Source organism: Orycteropus afer, unplaced genomic scaffold (genome assembly GCF_000298275.1).
Source record: "Orycteropus afer afer isolate SDZICR_OR568_19922 unplaced genomic scaffold, OryAfe1.0 scaffold00079, whole genome shotgun sequence".
Classification (NCBI taxonomy): Eukaryota; Metazoa; Chordata; class Mammalia; order Tubulidentata; family Orycteropodidae; genus Orycteropus; species Orycteropus afer.
In genome coordinates, this window is record NW_006921666.1 from 5148972 (window position 1) to 5167150 (window position 18179).

At 46.9% G+C, this 18179-nt stretch overlaps 1 protein-coding gene across 1 annotated transcript in view; it reads right to left on the reverse strand.

Annotated features, from left to right (window-relative positions):
• ESRRB (estrogen related receptor beta) overlaps positions 1-18179 on the reverse strand; it is a 66507-nt gene that overhangs the window by 22299 nt on the left and 26029 nt on the right. Inside the window, exons 3-4 of the mRNA XM_007941346.2 lie at positions 3667-3777; positions 3040-3201 (exon numbers count right to left, since the gene is read on the reverse strand). Coding sequence (XP_007939537.1) covers positions 3040-3201; positions 3667-3777 — 273 coding nt within the window. The remainder of the gene's footprint in view (positions 1-3039; positions 3202-3666; positions 3778-18179) is intronic.

An 18179-nucleotide genomic window follows, 5' to 3' on the forward strand; every position in this document is an offset into this window, starting at 1 on the left:
GAGGCATGAGAGGTATACTCCTGACCTTCAGGCTGGTGGCCCGGGCTCCTCCTCAGAGTTCTGTCCCTAACCAGTCTGAAGTGGCCAGTCCTTCTTTTTGTCTGTTCAGGAACCAGGACTGACTGGAGCCAACACAGGCCTGGGGTGGGCTCCCACTTGCCAGCCTGATGCTAGCATTCTTGCTCTCTCTCTCTGCCCCAAAGGCTAATGAACAGGCCTTCAGAAGAGTTGTCCATCTAATCCATGATGAGATTAAGTCAATTGTTTAACACTATCAGGCACTGATGTCTCACTGCCCTTAATATGAGGTTTACATGCAGTGGCAAGAGACTACTAATGAATTTTACCTCAAATACTGGAAGGTCAGGCCAAAGAATTCAGTATGCAGATTTATGCAAAATAGGTAAATGAGTGCATGAGATGGACAAACAGAGCCCTGGTATTTATTTTTTAATGAAAAAGAAATAAACTTTGGGCAAGGAGAAATGATTATGTGAAACAAACAAACAAAAAAACCTCACTACCATCTAGTCGATTCCAACTCATAGAGACCCCCACTGGGTTTCCAAGGCTGTAAATCTTTACGGAAGCAGACTGGCTCATCTTTCTTCTGCAGAGCAGTTGGTGGGCTCAAACCCTGACCTTTTGATTAACAACTAAATGCCTTCACCACTATGCCATCAGAGCTCCTTGATGATGTGAAAAGAGGCCTTTAATTACTATTAGTATTATCCACCATGGGACCAGCCTCAGCCATTTATCAAGCACTCACTATGTGTGAGGGGCTGGGCAGGGTATGCTACAGCCTCCCAATAATCCTGGTAGGGGGAGTGCTATTAGTATTCCATTTTACAGATGAGGTCACTGAAGTTCAAGAAAACCAAGTACCTTGCACAAGACCATTAATGGCAGAAGGAGGTTCAGAACCCAGGTCTGCCGGATTCCAAAGTCTGGTTTGAAAGTGACAGACAGGAGCTGGAGCTGTGAGGCAGGAAGGCACAGGGAACAGTAGGTGTCAGGGAGACAGTGCCTCTCCACTCCCTTGAAGGTACTGCAGGGGAGGAGAGGTGGGAGAAGGAAGCAGTGACCCAGGGGACCGCCAGCAGCCGCTCCTGAGCCATTGCTAGGCTGCAGGTCTACATCATGAACAGCAGTGTGTAAGAGCGGGAGGGTGGCAGGGGAGAGGAAGTAGCTGTGCCTGATTTGGCCCTGGGTGGCCCTGGGTCAGTGGAACAATCCAGGCTGAGGTGTCTTAAGCAGCGGCCTGACCCCAGGTCTGTGCTGAACCAGCACTGGGCAGATTGAGAAAGTACTGAGTGTATAATCCCAGGAGGCTGAGCTCCTTAATGAGGGCACACCAGCCCAGGTCCCTGGGGATCCCCCTCCCTAGTCAGAAAGCCCAAGGGCCACCAGGAAGTCCCTGCAGAGGGAATTCCAGGCTTCCTGCCAGCTGAGTTACAGCCAGCCCAGTACAGACCCTGCCACTGGGCTCTTTAAGCTCCTCTTCACACAGAGGCTCCTTCTTGTAAGTTACACAGACAAGGTCTCACACATAAGGAATTCTTTCTGACTAACTATCAACAATGGGCCTTCACACTTAACCTACAGAACAACTTTGTTGATGACCACACGTGCTGTATTCAACTTCAGAGCCCATGACAAACAAACAAAAAAGAGACTGACAGAGAAGAAGACAAACTGTCCCATAACACACAGCTAGTAAGAATCTAAACCATGGTAGATTATAGGATGTCTACATCTCTGGGAACCAAGCTGTTAGAACCTTCAAAGAGCTAAAGCGTAAATTAAAATTATTTAAGGAGTAAAGGCACAGCCTATAGAAAAGTCCCTAATGTGTGTATAACATAGAATGTGAGTCCAAAAAAGAAAAGCCATTTTCATCAAGTTGATTCCAACTCGTAGCAATCCCCTTTGGGTTTCTGAGGTGGTAAATCTTTTACAGTAGTAGATTGCCCAGTCTTTCTTCCATGGAGTGGCTGGTGGGTCTGAACCACCAACCTTCTGGCTAGCAGTCAAATGCCTTAGGCACTACACCACCAGAGCTCCTGGAATATGGGTCAGTATCTACAAAAATAAAAATAAAAATCAGTTCATACCATTCACGCAGAACCAGAAAGGCTAAAAGAAGGGCTTGGGTCTAGTTCACCTCAAACATGTGATATACAATTTCCACACTAGAAACACAAGTAAAATCTGAGAACCCAAATAAAGCCGCACCCCCCCTTAGAGATCAGGCAAGTGGCAATACTGTGCTAGCACAGGCCAGGCAAATGCTCCACACACATGGTCTCATTTCATCTTCCAATCAAATCCTGCAGGAGGCACGATTGTTATTCCCATTTTACAGAGTGGTCAAGTGACCTGCCCAGGGTCACACAGCTAGTAAGTTACAGACCCAGAATTTGAGTCCAGATCTGACACCAATGCCCACACCCCTAACTGTGCCATTCCACCTGCCTCTAATATGAAGAAAGAGAGTTGATCACTCTTCCGTGCTGTCTGTCAACATAATTCCAATAAGGTCTAAAGATAATTCTGCCTTTTGGCCTCCAGGAGTTCCAGGAACTTGCTCTTTGAAAGTTACTTACTATAGATCCAGTCATCCAGATCAGAGCCCCTGGGTGGTGCCAACAGTTAACGTGCTTGGTTGGCTGTTAACTGAAAGGCTGGAGTTGAGTCCACCCAGAAGCACTTGGTGAGAAAGGCCTGGCAATCTACTTCCAAAAACTTCAGCCATTGAAAACTTTACTCTGATACCCATGGGGTTGTCACGAGTCAGAACTGACTCAATGGCAAATGTTGCTTTTAAGATCAATCATAGGATTGATCAATCGACACTTCACAGACATTCCCAACACGTGCTCTTCTCCAATCCCACAGCAGGAGGAAAAGAACCCAGGGTAAAATGGGGGCAGCAAGATGTCAGGAGCCTCCTGGTCCCAGGTTCCCACTGGTCAGAACCATGGGCACTGGACAAGCAGTGGCAGACTGGCTGACAGCCCCTGGTACACGGCTCACCTGGGATGTGCTTGGCCCAGCCAATGATGACCACGAGCTCCCTGTCTGCCAGATCACAGAGGGTCGTCAGGGCCTTGATGTCCCCCTCAGGCATGCCAGGCGGAGGCATGGCATACAGCTTGTCCGGCTCAGCCACCAGCAGGTAGGAGACAATCTTGGTCACTGAAAGGACAAAGAAGGAAAGGTGAATGCTTGAGAAAAGAGGAGAGGGTCCAGAATGTAGCCCAGGATGGACTCTATCCCCCATGAAGGTCACACGTGGCTGTAAGGTCCCCCCTCTGACTTCATAGAGTTGTTGGCAGAAGTGACTTGGGCTGTTGAGAAGTATCTCTCCAAGGGAATTCTCCTGAGAGGAGCCTGCAGGGCAATTGTCGATGGATGGTGGGAGGGCCATGTTCTGGCTGATGAGCCCCATGGCTTCACAGAACCACATGCTTCTTTCGGGGCCACATTTCAGATGTTCTCTGAATGAAACATGAAGTACCCCACACCAAGGCCAGATGCTAATGTCATATCCCCAAGATCCAGTGCCCCATCACCCAGCATCAAAGGTGGCATTTCCCCAGTCAATGGTAGAAGTTCCAGGTGCAAGTACCGGCAAGGAGCAGGCACTGCCCAGGCACTCACATGGCTTTTTAGCAGGTGGAGAAATCTGTAAGCTCAGGAACGGGCTGCTCTCTGAGTCCAGCCGCCGCTTGTATTTCTGGCGGCCTCCCCGTACTCGGTCAAGACGCACACCTGTTGAGGAGGAAAGGAAGATGGTCTCAAGAGTTGTAGAACATCACTGATGGTACGGTACTGACTTCTGAATTCCAACACTGGCCAAATCCTTTAGGGTCAAGCCCAGGGGGCCATCTACAGCTGCTTCATGGCCAGCCTCAGGCTAGCTGCCTGGCTGGTCCTAAAACAACTGTCTAACAGTGATGGCTCATCCCATTCGCCCCAGGTGTGGTCCTGCCTCTCTGGATTCAGCATCCTCCCCAAATTCATCCTGAGCAATGTTCAGTCCTTGACTCTTTATGTTGTAAAAGAGAAGGCACAACAAAAGCAGTCCACCTAGTGGTGTTGGGGAAAGAAGCCACATTATTTGTAGATCTGCTCTGAATCCGGGGAAGGTTCAGTCAGCTTGCCAAGAATGGACACACGTTCTTGAGAGAGCCAAACCAAGGATTTTCAAACTTCCTGCATAAGAAGCATAAAAATGCCAATTTCTAGACCCTACTGTCAGACATTCTAAGTTGGAATTCTAGAATCTTCTACATAAATTCCCCTATGGGATGGGGATGCACGTGTTCCTGGCCTTACCTGTAAAAAACCAATACCTAGCAGTACCTTAACAGCAGGTGTGAAAGCAACTTTGGCAGCTCCACGCAGGAACACCCGTATCACATTTCCAACCTTCCAATGACAGATACTGTTGTGGGTTGAATTGTGTTCCCCAAAATGTGTCCTAAACCCCTATAAATGAGAGTCCTTGAGTGAAAGGTTAACACACTTGGCAGCTGACAGAAAGGCTAGAGGTTCAAGTTACCCAGGGGTGCCTTGAAAGGGCCTGCCAATCCACTTCCAAAATATTAGGCACTGAAATCCTATGGAGCACATCCTACTCCAACACACATGGAGTCACAAGTCAGGATCGACTTGATAAGACACTGGTTTTTGTAAATATGACCCTGTTTGGAAAGAAGGAGTTTCTTTTGTTATGTTAATAAGGTAAGACAGTGTACAGTAGATCCTAAACATAATTACTTTTGAGTTATAAAAGACCAGAAGAGACACACAGGCACACACAGGGGTAAGACGGATGCCATGTGAGGCATGGAACACCAAGGAACAAAGCAATGCCAGGGCCACCAACAAGGAAGGAACTGACACAGCTGAGATCCCGATACAGACTGCTAGGCAACAGAACTGTGAGAAAATAAATTTCAGTTCTTTAAAGCCACACACTTTTGGTCTTTCTGTTAGGGCAGCCCTAGGTAACTAAGACAGAGGTTCTATCCCAGTGAGGCCCATTGTCACACTGTCCATATTGCCTTAAAGAAACTCACCCCACCCACAGTTCCTGCTGACTAGACAAATATCTGACATCTACCCCACCAGTAGGCAGGGTGGATAAGGCCTCTAGAGGGCTCCCAATCCAAGCTGACTGGCCACCACCTATGTCCTCTGGGTTGAAGAGATGGACAGAGCCCATCAAATTAACTCAGAAGTATGAGCTAACCAACACAGAAAGATTCACCAGTGGTAGCAGGACAGAGAAGCCAGAAAAAGTAGTGTCACTCAGTCACCTTAAAGGTGGAACGCCCGTGAGAAGGTTCCTAACATGCGGTGCTGATCCCTAGAGTAGCTGGCAATCCCTTTCTGCCTCCTGCTTCTGGTCCTCCAAGTCTGGCCCCATTCGAAGGTCTGTTATTAGATTCCCATGGGATTCATACCCCTGTATGTTTTCATGTGGATCATAGCACACACATCCTCTACTTGAGGTAACATGAATGGCTCCCTTTTCCTGACACTGAAGTGGGCCTTGGCTGAAACACATAAATGTCAATGATAGGAACCAGGGTCCCTAGAAGAAGAAAGTTTAGTTGCTGCCTCGGCCTCTGAGATGCTGGGCCAAGTTCAACTTTTGCTGTTTTCCCCAAAGCTAAAGCTTCACCCTCCCTGAGCCCCAGTCAGGTTTTCTGCAGGCTCATCTTCTGCTCTGGCTCTTGTTAGAGCTGGGAAAGTGGTGAGACCTGGAGCAAAAGAAATGGGGGTCCTCCCTCCTGTCCTGCTCCTCCTCCAATCCCCTGGCATGGTGAAGGGTGCATGCCAGTTCATCAATCCAGTGTTTTCTTGAAAAGAGGGAAGAGGAAGCCAGGAATAATTGGAATATAATGGAATGACGAGCTGGATCCATTCATGCCTGGGGTGGTTTTCTGGCTATTTCTTAGTTAGGATGGATAGATATTAAATTTAAGAGCCTGCAACGAACGAAGAAGAAGAAGAAGAAGAAGAACTTTCTAGAGCAAGGGGAGCAATTCTAAGTAAAATTATTTGCTTACGGAACAGGCAGGCCAATCCCCTTAAATGCTAATTGCCCTAAAGGAGCTTTGGGATGAGCAGTGCTGAGGACACCACCCCTGACTGTCTCCATGAAGGGCTCCAGACTGCATCATTCTCTTAAAGGACAAGGAGGACACTGAGCAAAGACCAGCCGACCCCAAGGGAACTCTCCTTTTGGAGCCAGTTGCTACTCAACATCTTAGGTTTCATCAGCATCACACTTCTTCCTTTTTTAAAAAATACATTTTGGAAACACAAAACATATTAGAACATGAAATAATAGCTTTACAGCTTGAAGAATTTTCACAAACTGAACACTTCTATGAAACCAGAACTTCCATTTCCCAGCATCCTAGAAAGCCCTTGTGTCCCCTTTCGGTCACTACTACTCCCTAAGGGTAACCACTATCCTAATTTCTGATGGCATTGAGGAGTCCCTGGGTGGAGCCAACTGTTAAGCACCAACCATTAGCCAAAAGGTTGGTGGTTTGAACTCAGCCAGAGGGGCCTCAGAAGCAAGGGCTGGCTACCTGCTTCTGAAAGGTCACTGGTTGCAAACCCTTTGGAATAGCTCTAGTCTGTAAACAAGGGGTCATCACAAGTTGTAACTGACTCGATGACAACTAACAATAAAAATGGCATAGACTCGTTTTTGACTCTTTATGTTTAAGAAAGTACACTGTATATATCTATACAACAAAAGTTTGCCATCTTAACCATTTTTTTTTTTTAATTGTGATTTGGGTGAAAGTTTACAAAGCAAATTAACTTTCCATACAGCAGCTCACATACACTTTGTCTCATGACAATGACTATAATTTACCACACTGTAACAGCTCCCCTCCCACTTCCTCCCTAGAGTTACCTCTTCCTTGTGTCCTTCCCTCCTTGCACTCCTGTCCTCTGAGCTGTCTCCCTGTACATGCACAGCCCTTCTATTCTCCCATGATTGTTCTCTCCAAGGAGTGTATCTACCTAATGTAAACGTTCACCTCATATGCCTCTCTTTTGTTTGTTAGCCATTTTTTTCAAGTGTACAATTTAGTGACATTAATTACATTCACTATGTTGTTGTTGTTGTTGTTGTTGTTATGTGCCGTCGAGTTGGCCCCGACTCATAGCGACCCCTCCTTGGGTTTCCGAGGCAGTATCACTACGGAAGTAGGATTGCCCAACCTTCCTTCCGAGGAGTGGCTATGTAGCAACATCCTTTTTACTCAACAGCCTGGCACTTCTGCACTTAATGCTAAACATATGGCTATCTCTAGTGGACATTTTTTGGGAGAAGCATCCCATCCCTGCTTCCTCCTTAAAGGTTCATTCCCCTTTTGGGGGTCGTCTTGCTGGGGAGTGTATACTATTCCCCACTAGGGACACCTAGACACCAAAAAGGTCCCGGTTCTCTTTCCCTCCACTCCCTAGAGGTCACAGCATGGGCTGGTGACATAGGCACAGCCAAGTGGACCACAGAACCAAATGGCACAAAGACCAACCCTTTGAATGGTTCAGTCATGGCCAATGAAGCTAAATCAGAACAGACCCAAATTTGTAAAACATGAGTATACTGGAACAATAATTGGAATGAGAGGCTCCTGGAATGGGAGACTCAGAAGAAGTATAGTGAGTCCTTTTAGGAGTCTGATGCAGGAGACTGGATTATTGCTGGGACTGTGGAAAGCAACACAACATTCAAAGCGGCATGGCTGGCCACCATCTTTGAACAGGGCATACTGTTTGCAACTCTTGCCAGTCAAGAGATCTGGTTACTATGCAACACTCGCTGCCCTTGTATTCTAAAAGGGAGATTAATTTTCTAGCAGGCTACTGAACTGTAATTGTTCCCACTCCAGTACAGCTATGTTTTACAAATTCGGGTCCATCTTGGTTTTGCTTAATTGGCCATGACTGAACCAGGAAGAATTGGTCTGAAGCTCTGACAAAGACACAGGAGGAGTGAGGATCGATTCCAGGCAAGAGTGGAGCGTGTCACTGAAGAGCAGCAGACACAGAGGCAGCCCCTGGCCAGACAGTCCAGTTACTGCATTTCTTTGCTCCCCGTGGCCCTTGTCTGGTTTTGAAGAGGGCCAGACTTGGTTTGTCACTTACAACTGAAAGCAGTGGTTGAAGCTGGGTTCTCCAGGAACAGAAGCTGGGACAAGGCTGTGAAGGTAAGCAATCTATTTGATAGGTGACTCCAGAGAGCACCAGTAGGCAAGAGGAGAAGTGACAGAGAATTAAGGAAGCCCATTAGGATTGTGTTCTTGGGGTGATTACTGCTATGAGCAGCTGAGGCTCAATCTCACTGAGGAATTCTAGGAAACAGTAGAGAGCATGCCTCAGTTATCCCCACTGGGTGGGAGGAGTTAGGGTATTTATCCACCATTTCTGCCACTCACTGCCTGAAGGCTGCTTTTGGGGTCACCAACACCATGAACTTCCTGTCTGTTCAGGAAAAGCCCTGGAGCAGACTGCAGTCACATGCCGTCAGGGTGGGATGCACATGAACAGTGAGTGCTGACTGGATAGGTGTGGGGCACCAACAGCCTCTATTGTCTTCCTAGGCACAGCTAGTCCCCGGGCCAGCAGCATCAGCATTACCTGGGAGAGCTTGTTAGAAGTGCAAAATCTCAGGTCTGGCCCCAAAGGAGTCAGGATCAGCATTTTAACAAGGTGATCCCGATGCACATTAAAGGTTGAGAAATGCTGCACTATGGCATCCTAGCAGATGCAGCTGTATAACCAACGTCCATGAGAGCTTTGGACTCTGAAGGGGATAGCTGAATTCTCTCCCACACAAGACCTCAATCCATCTGCTGGCAAGACTAGACCATGTCTGACCCGTCAACTTGGCGCCTAATCACTCCAAAGGAGTCCTGGTGGCACAGTGCTTAAGTGCTTGGCTGCTAACCAAAAGGTCAGTGGTTTGAACCCACCAGCAGCTCTGTAGGAGAAAGACAGGGCAATCTGCTGCTTCTTCTGTAAAGATTTCTGCCTAGGAAATCCTATGGTGCAGTTCCACTGCATCCCATAGGGTCATTAAATGTCAGGACCAACTCAACAGCATACAACAGCTATCACCCCTCCAGGTCCCTTTAGAGAGGGCAGAAGAAGCAGGCACACAAATGCAGGGAGGGTGGTTTCTCCTTGAAGGTTTTGTGGGGAAAGTTCCCTCATTAGAAGAGTTATACTGACCCCATCCTGTGACACCGCTACTACACCTGAGGCCAACCACACTCTTTACCATGCTCTGCTTCCCCACGGGAAGCCAACGAGACCAAGAGCAAAAATACCAAACTTCATTGATAAAGAATGGTGAAGACTCCTATTTACTGAGCATCTCCTATGTGCCAGGATAAATCCCTCCTCACTTCACTGACTTCTAGAAGCCAGCCTTGTGAGATCTCCCCTTCCATCCTACCTACCTTACTCCAGGCAGTGGTCAACCAGAATGGTGACTGGTCAACCAGAGCAGGAACTGGTAAACTAAAGTGAGTATTTCCCAACTAACAATAACAAGAGGCACCTAACCCCTTGTTAAGGCAAGGAGAAGGGCAGGTGCCACCTCTGGAACATTCTCTGTCCTGACTCAGGGCCCTCAGTGGTGTTCGAAAAAATTTTTACAAATACAGGAATGGATGTGCCACCTTCATGTCTACTCCCATGTCAGTCCAGTGCTTCCTTATGGGCACTGAACAGTAGTTCCCACTGACTTGGTGCCCTGTAAGACCAGGGCCTACTCATGGTCCTGCTTCAGCATCTATCATGGTACCTGACACACAATGGATTCTGAAGGAATGGGAGCTATCACTACTGTTACCATCATTATAATGATAATCCACGTATCATCATCATTCTTCCCCAGGACTGTGTACAACTTTCTGGTCAATTACGCTAATAATGATAATCCTAACAGCATTTGTTGAGGACATTCTGCATGTTCATCCCTATTTTACAGGTGGGAAAAACTGAGGCTCATAGAGACTTAGTAATTTGTCCAATAAAAGAATCAATGCCCAAGTTCTTTGCTATTCCAGGGTATGACTTCCTGGTGCATAGCAGGTATAAACTTTCCTCTAAATTTTCTCCTTCAGATCTTTATTACATAGTGGTCAATAATTCTAATCAATGAATGCATTGATTATCAGGGTTTTTTTAAAGTAGCCTATTGGTTTTAATTATGCACAAACTGATAGCTGCCATAAGATATGTTTCCCCTTCTAGCTTCTCTTCTGCTTTTCCAAGTCCTACCTTGTGCACAAGCCCATGAGCACTTCAGCCAAAGGTCAAGATCTCAGGCTGCCTCCTACGGGTTCTGGAGCCCTGCACAAGCGGATTCTCCTGGCCTCGATTTAATCACCAGGTTAAGGGGAAGAGGCAGTGATAACCCCAATTCTGCTCACCACATATGGCTTTTGTAACAACTGAATGACACAATGGTGGAAAGATGCTTGTTGGGAAATTGGAAAGCAGGCCCAGTAGGTCAGGTATGGCCATCCTTCTCATGGCACTGCAGTCGGGTATTCACCTGGCATTTCACCTGCCACCACTTACCGGCTCTTGGAGTAAATGGATTTTTCTAGGACAGAGTCCATGTGTGCTACATTTCCTGGCACCCTTCCTCACCCACACACTGTCACACAGGGTGTTGATGACCCTATGGTGATGGGCGATGGTCCTGTGTTATAGACATGCTTCCCAAACCACGGCTCCCTGGTCTAGAGTTGGGGGAGATGGGCCCCCCCACACCTAAGCAAAGTGGTTTTATCCCTCTTGCCCACACTGCTCCCAGAAGTAATTAATATTCTGGGCTCACCCTTTGAAGGCTCAGCTCAAGTATTATCTCTTCCAAGTCAGTCTCTTCCAGACCTGCTCTATTCTCACAGGCAAAGTTGGTCAGGCTCTTTCCTGGGCTCCCTTTGTTCAGTGTGTATTATTACAGCAATTACGGTAAACACACCACCACACCACAACACACCATACACCCATCTCTCTGGTGGACTATAGGTAACTCCTGGGCAAGGACTTTCATTCATCTTTGAAGCCCAAGCTCAGCACCCAGCCCACAGTATGTAATCAAGCGTCCAAGTGAAATGACGTGCCGAGTTACAATGAAGCCTCTCAGATTTAGGAAACAAGAGTCTCAACATAGCAAAGACATCTGGCCTAGGGTCTGTCTTCTTCCAGTTGTTGTTGTTATGTGCCTTCGAGTCAGACCTGACTCATAGCAACCCCTCTCTGGGTTTCTGAGGTGGTATCACTACGGAAGTAGATTGCCCAACCTTCGAAGGAAGTGGCTGGTGGGTTTGAAACGCCAGCCTTTTGGTTAGCAGTCAAGTGCCTTAGGTACTACGCTACCAGAGCGCCTGTCTTCTTCCAGAGCTTTCCTTTTCCCCTCCCAACCAGCTGCTGTCACGTTGATTGTACTCGTAGCTATCCCATACATGGCAGAACAGAACTGTGCTCCATAGGGTTTTCTGTGGCAGATTATCCACAAACAGATCCAACTATCAACCTTCCAGTTAGCAGGCGAGCACCTTAACCATTTACACTACCTGGGGATTCCTTCATCCTCCTAGTTTTCAGAAATTCTCTCCCTCAAGGCAGCCCATTCCTTGTGAAAGTTTCTCCTTGAATTGAGCTCAATTCTGTCTCCCAATCATTTCTTGCCCTCCATCCCAGCTCTGCGTCTTGGAGCCTATTCAACAAGACTAGTCCCCTCCCACAGGACAGCCCCTTATGAATCTGAGTATCTTTGAGGAATCCTCCCTCCTTGGCCAAGCACCCTCAATGCCTTTAAATTCTACATTTATTCAGTGCTCTCAGGCCAGTCACCTCCCGCCTTCTACTCATTTGTCTCTATTAATGTGGTCTGCCCTGAATTCCTCTGCACCCGGCCTCATCAACAGACATTTTCACCTATGTTTACACTCATTACCTGGTAATTTGTGCTTATATTTTCTTGAACATGAAATGAGAGTTGTCTTAGCACTTGTGTTCTCACATTAGCAAAATTTCCAAAAGGTAGACTCAGGAAGCACATTAAATTACTAATTAACTTAAATTACCACCTGGGGTTATTAGATTGTATCACATTATTGATGTTGTTGTTGTTATGTGCTGTCGAGTCAGACCTGACTCAGAGTGACCCCTCCTTGGGTTTCTGAGGCAGTATCACTATGGAAGTAGATTGTCCAACCTTCCTCCCAAGGAGTGGCTGGTGGGTTTGAACCAACAGTCTTCTGGTTAGCAGTCAAGGGCCTTAGGCACTACGCTACCAGAGCTCCTATATTATTGATAGTAGATTTATACTAGACTGATATTTATTTTCTAGATAAAAAAAAAAAAATTACTAAGACTGATGTAAAATGTCTAAGATCTCCAAATACTGTCGTACCCTATCCTTTGTTTTAGCCACTGTCAACACCAACCCATTTATATATATGCAGGTCAAAATTTTAGTGTTCAAAAGTATGCCATGCAAATGTCTTGTTATTTTTATTATTTTTAAAAGCATGTGATGAATACAAAAAAGATTGAAAATCATTGGAGCACATAACCCGGTGTAGACTGAGTCCTTGAGTTGAGCCCAAGACCAGACAGGGAGCCATGTCTTTCTTGGCCAATATGATAAAACCTTAAATCTTAGACACAACTACAAGCAGAAGCTCACATTGACCTGTGCTGGCTGTTGCTCTAAGCATTAGATGTGGATTAACTAACTTAGGGCCTACAATAACCATGTGAAGGAGGGTCTATTTTTAACCCATTTTACAGATAAAGAAAGTGAAGCTAAGAGCCATTGAGTAACTTGCCCAAGGTCATACAGGTAGGAGTACAGTTTGGCCCCAGGGCCCAGCTGTGGCTTACTGGTGCTCTCAAAGTGACCAGAAGAGTCCCAGTTGGTAGAAGAAAGGCAGCAGAGGGACGCCAAACCTGGGCCACATCGTATACTTCCAGGGGCAGCATCCACCTGGGATACAATCTGAATGGTGTTCCATTGACGAGATGTGCCTCATGGCAGCACCACTCTAGACTGCATGGAGGATCCTGCCCAGAGCCTACATGGGAACTGCACACATATAATTAATCTGCAACCAAAGTAGTTGCCACCGAGTCAATTCCAACTCATGGTGACTCCATGTGTGCAAAACAGAATCACTCCACGGGGTTTTCAAGGCTGTAATCTTTCAAAGGGAATTCTGGTAGCATAGTGGCTAAGACACTTGCCTGCTAACCAGATGGCTGGTGGTTCAAACCCACCAGCCACTCCTCAGAAGGAAGGTTGGGCAATCCTACTTCTGTAGTGATACTGCCTAGGAAACCCAAGGAGGGGTCGCTATGAGTCGGGGCCGACTCGACTGCACATAACAACAACAACAACAACAATCTTTCAAAAGCAGATCACCAAGCTTTTCTTCCCAGGCACCTCTGGTTGGGTTCAAATCAACAACCTTTTGGTTACCAGTCAAGAAATTAGCCAGTTGTGCCACCCAGGGAGTCCAGGTAGAGGAGATAAAGCCCTGACTCCCCTGCTCTCTAACCTTTCACTGGTACCTGGTGATCTACTTCCACAAACTCAGCCATTGAAAACACAGGTCTCCTGTGACACACATGGAGTTGTCACAAGTCAGGATCAACTCAACAGCAACTGGTCAACCTCTTCCTTCTCTTCCTGGGGGCTGCAGTTTGACCAAGCCTTTGACCTCTATGTATAGCCACCATTCCCACCAGCTTCCTGAAACAATTCTCACACTAGTCCCTTCAGGACTGGGTTGTCAAAGGCTCCCGCTGTTGCTAGCCCTGGGGTACCTCAGCACCTCTTGTGGGTTCCCATGACACCATCCTCCCCTCTGTAAATTGTCCCTTCATTAAACCCCCTTCAGTGGCCCCTGTCAGGAGCCATCTGCTCCTGCTGGGCTCTGAGACAGCAGGAGAGTGTGATGTGCTTGATGAGCCTCACAAGGACTAAGGGAAAGATGACATAAACCGAAGGAGAAACCAAACCAAGTCCACGCTGAGACGTTCAACAGCAATGTCTGGATGCAAATGCCCAGGGACCCTCCCGGCTGTGGCTTGCTCTGCTTGCTGTTGGCTGTGTTTGTTTTGAGAGCAGCAACTGTGCCCTGGCCCAGAAAAAGGTCATCACCTCAAAAGCAGAAGAAAGAAGCACTAGCTTTGTGTTCAAATGTTTGAGTCTCCCTTTGCTATTTGAGTGACCTTGAACAAGTTTCCTCCTCTCTCTGTGCCCCAACTGCTCTATCTCCAAAGTGGGGATATTAAGAGTACCCACCTCCCAGGGTACTATAACGAACTGCACAAAGACCTAGAATTAGAAAAACAAAAGGGAGAACATGTTCGGCATTTCTTGAGCTGAAAGCACTGAAGAAAATATTCAAGCCTTGAGTTGCATTATTGAAGGATTCTATGGGCAAAATAAAGGACTCTGGTGGTGCAGTGCATAAGGCATTTGGCTGATAACCAGATGGTCAGAGGTTAGCAAGATGGATCCAACAAGATGGACTGACACGGTGGCTGCAGCGATGGGCTCAGCTATTGTAGGGATCGTGAGGCTGGCACAGGACTGGGCAGTGTTTCATTCTGTTGTACATAAGGTTACTAGGAGTCGGAGACAACTCGACAGCACATAACAACAACAACAACAAACAATGTCACTAAACTGCACATGTAGAGTTTGTTGAAATGGTGTATCCTTTGCTGTGTCTATTTTTACCACAAATAATTTAAAACAAAAATTTAATTCACTTTTCTCAGGTTACTGGAATTAAATAACAAAATTCATAAACCATGTAGCAGAGTGCTTGGTATAAAGCAGGCACTCAATCATAATTTATTTCCTTTTATTTGTCTATTGCAGGTGGTAGAGCCTACCTCGAACTTCCAGCTTTCCTCATTGGAAGAGAGAGACAAACACATTCCTATAGTTAATTATTGTGTATCGAGTATTTTAGATCAAAATCCTCAAGAAACCAAGGTTCAGAGAGGTTAAATATTATGCTCAGGGTCACACAGCTCTGACACCAAATCAAAAAAACAAACTTGTTGTCAAGTCAATTTCAACTCATAGGACCCTATAGGACAGAGTGGAATCTTTGCAGGTACACACTGCACCATCTTTCCCCCAAGGAATGACTGGTGGGTCTGAACCACGCCTTTTGGTTAGCAGCCGAGTGGTTAACCACTACGCCACCAGAGCTAGCTCAGACATGGCTCTATCCTATTCCAAAGCTGGTGCTCTCTTGAATATGTTACCAGAACCATGTGTCTGTCTCTGTCCAACTGGAGGGCAGAGATTGCCCTGGACTGCAGTGGTTAACCCTCTCTTCCCCAGTCTCATCACTAAGCTAGGGATCCTGGGCCTACAGTATCCTTTCCCACTTCCGAGCTCAGGGTTATTTCATAGCCACAGCTCATTTGATCTGCATAACAACATCAGCAGAGGGAGATATATATAATCATCATTATTATGATTCCTAGGTGAAAACTGAGGCTCAGAAAGATCAGGCAACTTACTCAATGTCACACAGCTAGGAAATGTCAGCGAGAGAATCTGAACCATTGTCTATAGCTCTCTAAGTCCGACTACGCCCTTGGCCCTAAACTTCGTACCATCAATCCTGTATGATCATCAGAACTGCCCTATCATAATTAGCAGAGAAGCTGCTATACCACCGTGGAGCAGAAACTCTTTGGGAGGAGATGAGTGGGCTCCCCAAGCCTCTCAAGCCCACGCTTCACCTGCAGACCTCCCCAGCCCACCCTGTGGTACATCAGAGGTGTCCGGGATCAGATGTCCACTTGCTGACTTGATAAGGTCAGGCATCTGACTTTTTTCTTAATGGAAGTAAAATAATTTCTACGTCCCTCCTTTCTTCTCGTTTTCCCTCCCTGCTGGACCAGATCCCAGGCTTTCGGAAATAAAAATAGCAGAGTGTGCTGGGGTCACAGCAGTGGGAGGCAGTTTACATTTCCTTCTTTTATACTCAGACACTAAAAATAACCGGCTAGCGCTCTGCAGAGCCTGGCCCTGCACCTGGACTGAGCTTGCCCCGGCGCTGCCCCCTCTCATTTCTCTTTCCTGGGAAAGGCTCAGACAGGACAGAGGGGTAGGTAGAGCCCTCCATGCTGTGTCCTCCTCCTGCCACTTCTGGAGAGCTGCTGCTCTGTCACAGTCAATGGTTTTCATGGTCAAGACCCCCCACCCAGAAACCCCTCTCCTTGCCCCAAATCCAACATGCTTGTTTTATTAATGCTATAAACAGGTCCACATTTGTGCCATGTTTCAGTTTACAAAGTTATTTCATACTCACATCACTTGATCTGCACAAAAATGTTGTGGGGAGAGAACACACCGCTACGATCATTCCCATGTGAAAACTGAGGCTCAGAAAGGTCAGGGGACTTGCTCAGCATCAGACAATCAGGAAACGTCAGCGGGAAGATCTGAACCTTCGTCTGTCATTCTCTAAGTGCTATCCTCTTTGTTCTACACTTGAGGCTACCAGCCCAGTACCACTGTCAGATGCCCTGGAGACCCTTTGAACAATGCAGGTATCGAGGAGCTCTCTGTAGAGTTCTGAGTCAGTAGGACTGGGGTGATGTCCAGAAATTGATATATTTTAAAAGCTCCTCCAGTGATTCTGACTGTCCACCAGGCCTGGGGAGCAGGGTGCTATGCTTATTTCATTCTGTACTTTTATCTGACTTGGGTTCTTACCAGGAGATTGGATGTTGACTCTTTGCCCACGAGGTCTACTAAGTTACCGATGACGCATGTCCAGAGAAGAAAACCACACAAGATGTGGTATGGGATCTGGCCTCTCTGGAGCAGATTGGTTGACCATGGGTTTTGTAGTCACGTGGATGGGTGCCCCAGCCTAGCATGATGTCCTAAACACATGATGTCCTAAATCCTAGTCCACATGCTGGCTTTCCTTCGGCCACTTGTCCCACAGGGGGTTCTATGTGACAGGTGAGCTTGCCTTGCTGTCTCAGACACGATGGCTATTTTTGGCTGCCTTTTACCTGGTGACGTGTCCTAATGGTGAAGAGTGGCTCACACCTGACTCACTAAGAGCAAATGGGAGAATCCTGTGGGTAGATAAACACACACATCACCTAATATTCCAGGGCCTGTGCCAACTATTCTGTGGGCCCAAGGCACCAGGCCAGGCAAAATAGTAATGGGAGAGGGGCCCTGGCATTCTGCCTGCTATACCAGGAAAAAAAAAAAAAAAACGCCCTGCTGTCAAGTTGGATCTGACTCACAGTGACCCTCTCCTTGGGTTTCCAAGGTGATATCATCACGGAAGTAGATTGCCCAACTTCCAAGGAGTGGCCCATGGGTTTGAACCACCAGCCTTCTGGTTAGCAGTCAAGTGCCTGCTACAGGAGTATCCATCCCCCTGCTGCTCTCTCCTCTGGAATGTTCTTTCTTACCCAGGGCACCAAGTCCCCAAATCCCTAAGGACATTTTACAAGCCTGTAGTATGCCTGCATTCTCAACTGCCAAGAAGCCTCCTGAAACTGTACACCCTACAGGCAGAATGTATTTCAGTCCAGCCTTCCCTTCCTAAACAAAGCCAAGGGCTTTATTACTAGCCAAGGCATCTACAGTGAAGTTGGAAAGGGCTCCTTAGAAGGAAGAGACAAGAGTCTATCCAATTCTGACACTCACTAGCTCTGTGGTTCAGATAAATCACTTAAACTCAGATGGACCAGGTCAGACTCAGTAAATACCTGTCATCTGTGCCACCACCCGCCATTCCCTAGTCTGTGGCAGACATTGCTAATCAATCACAGCACTCTTGCCTACTAGTCCCAGACACTACCTAAGAAGTCTCATCAGTTACACTAGGCAACCAATTCCCACCTTAGAACTTAGAGTCCAACAAAAAGCACCCTGGGTCAGATGGCTCCTAAAGTTCTTTCTAACTCTAAAGTCCGGATTCTTCAGAAATGTCTTAGATGGGTTTCAGGGGAGCTGTGAAATTCCTAAAACTGCCTACAAAATATTGTGCATATGCATTTGTGTATGTTTTTCTGTAGAGTTTTCACTAGGCTTACAAAAAAAA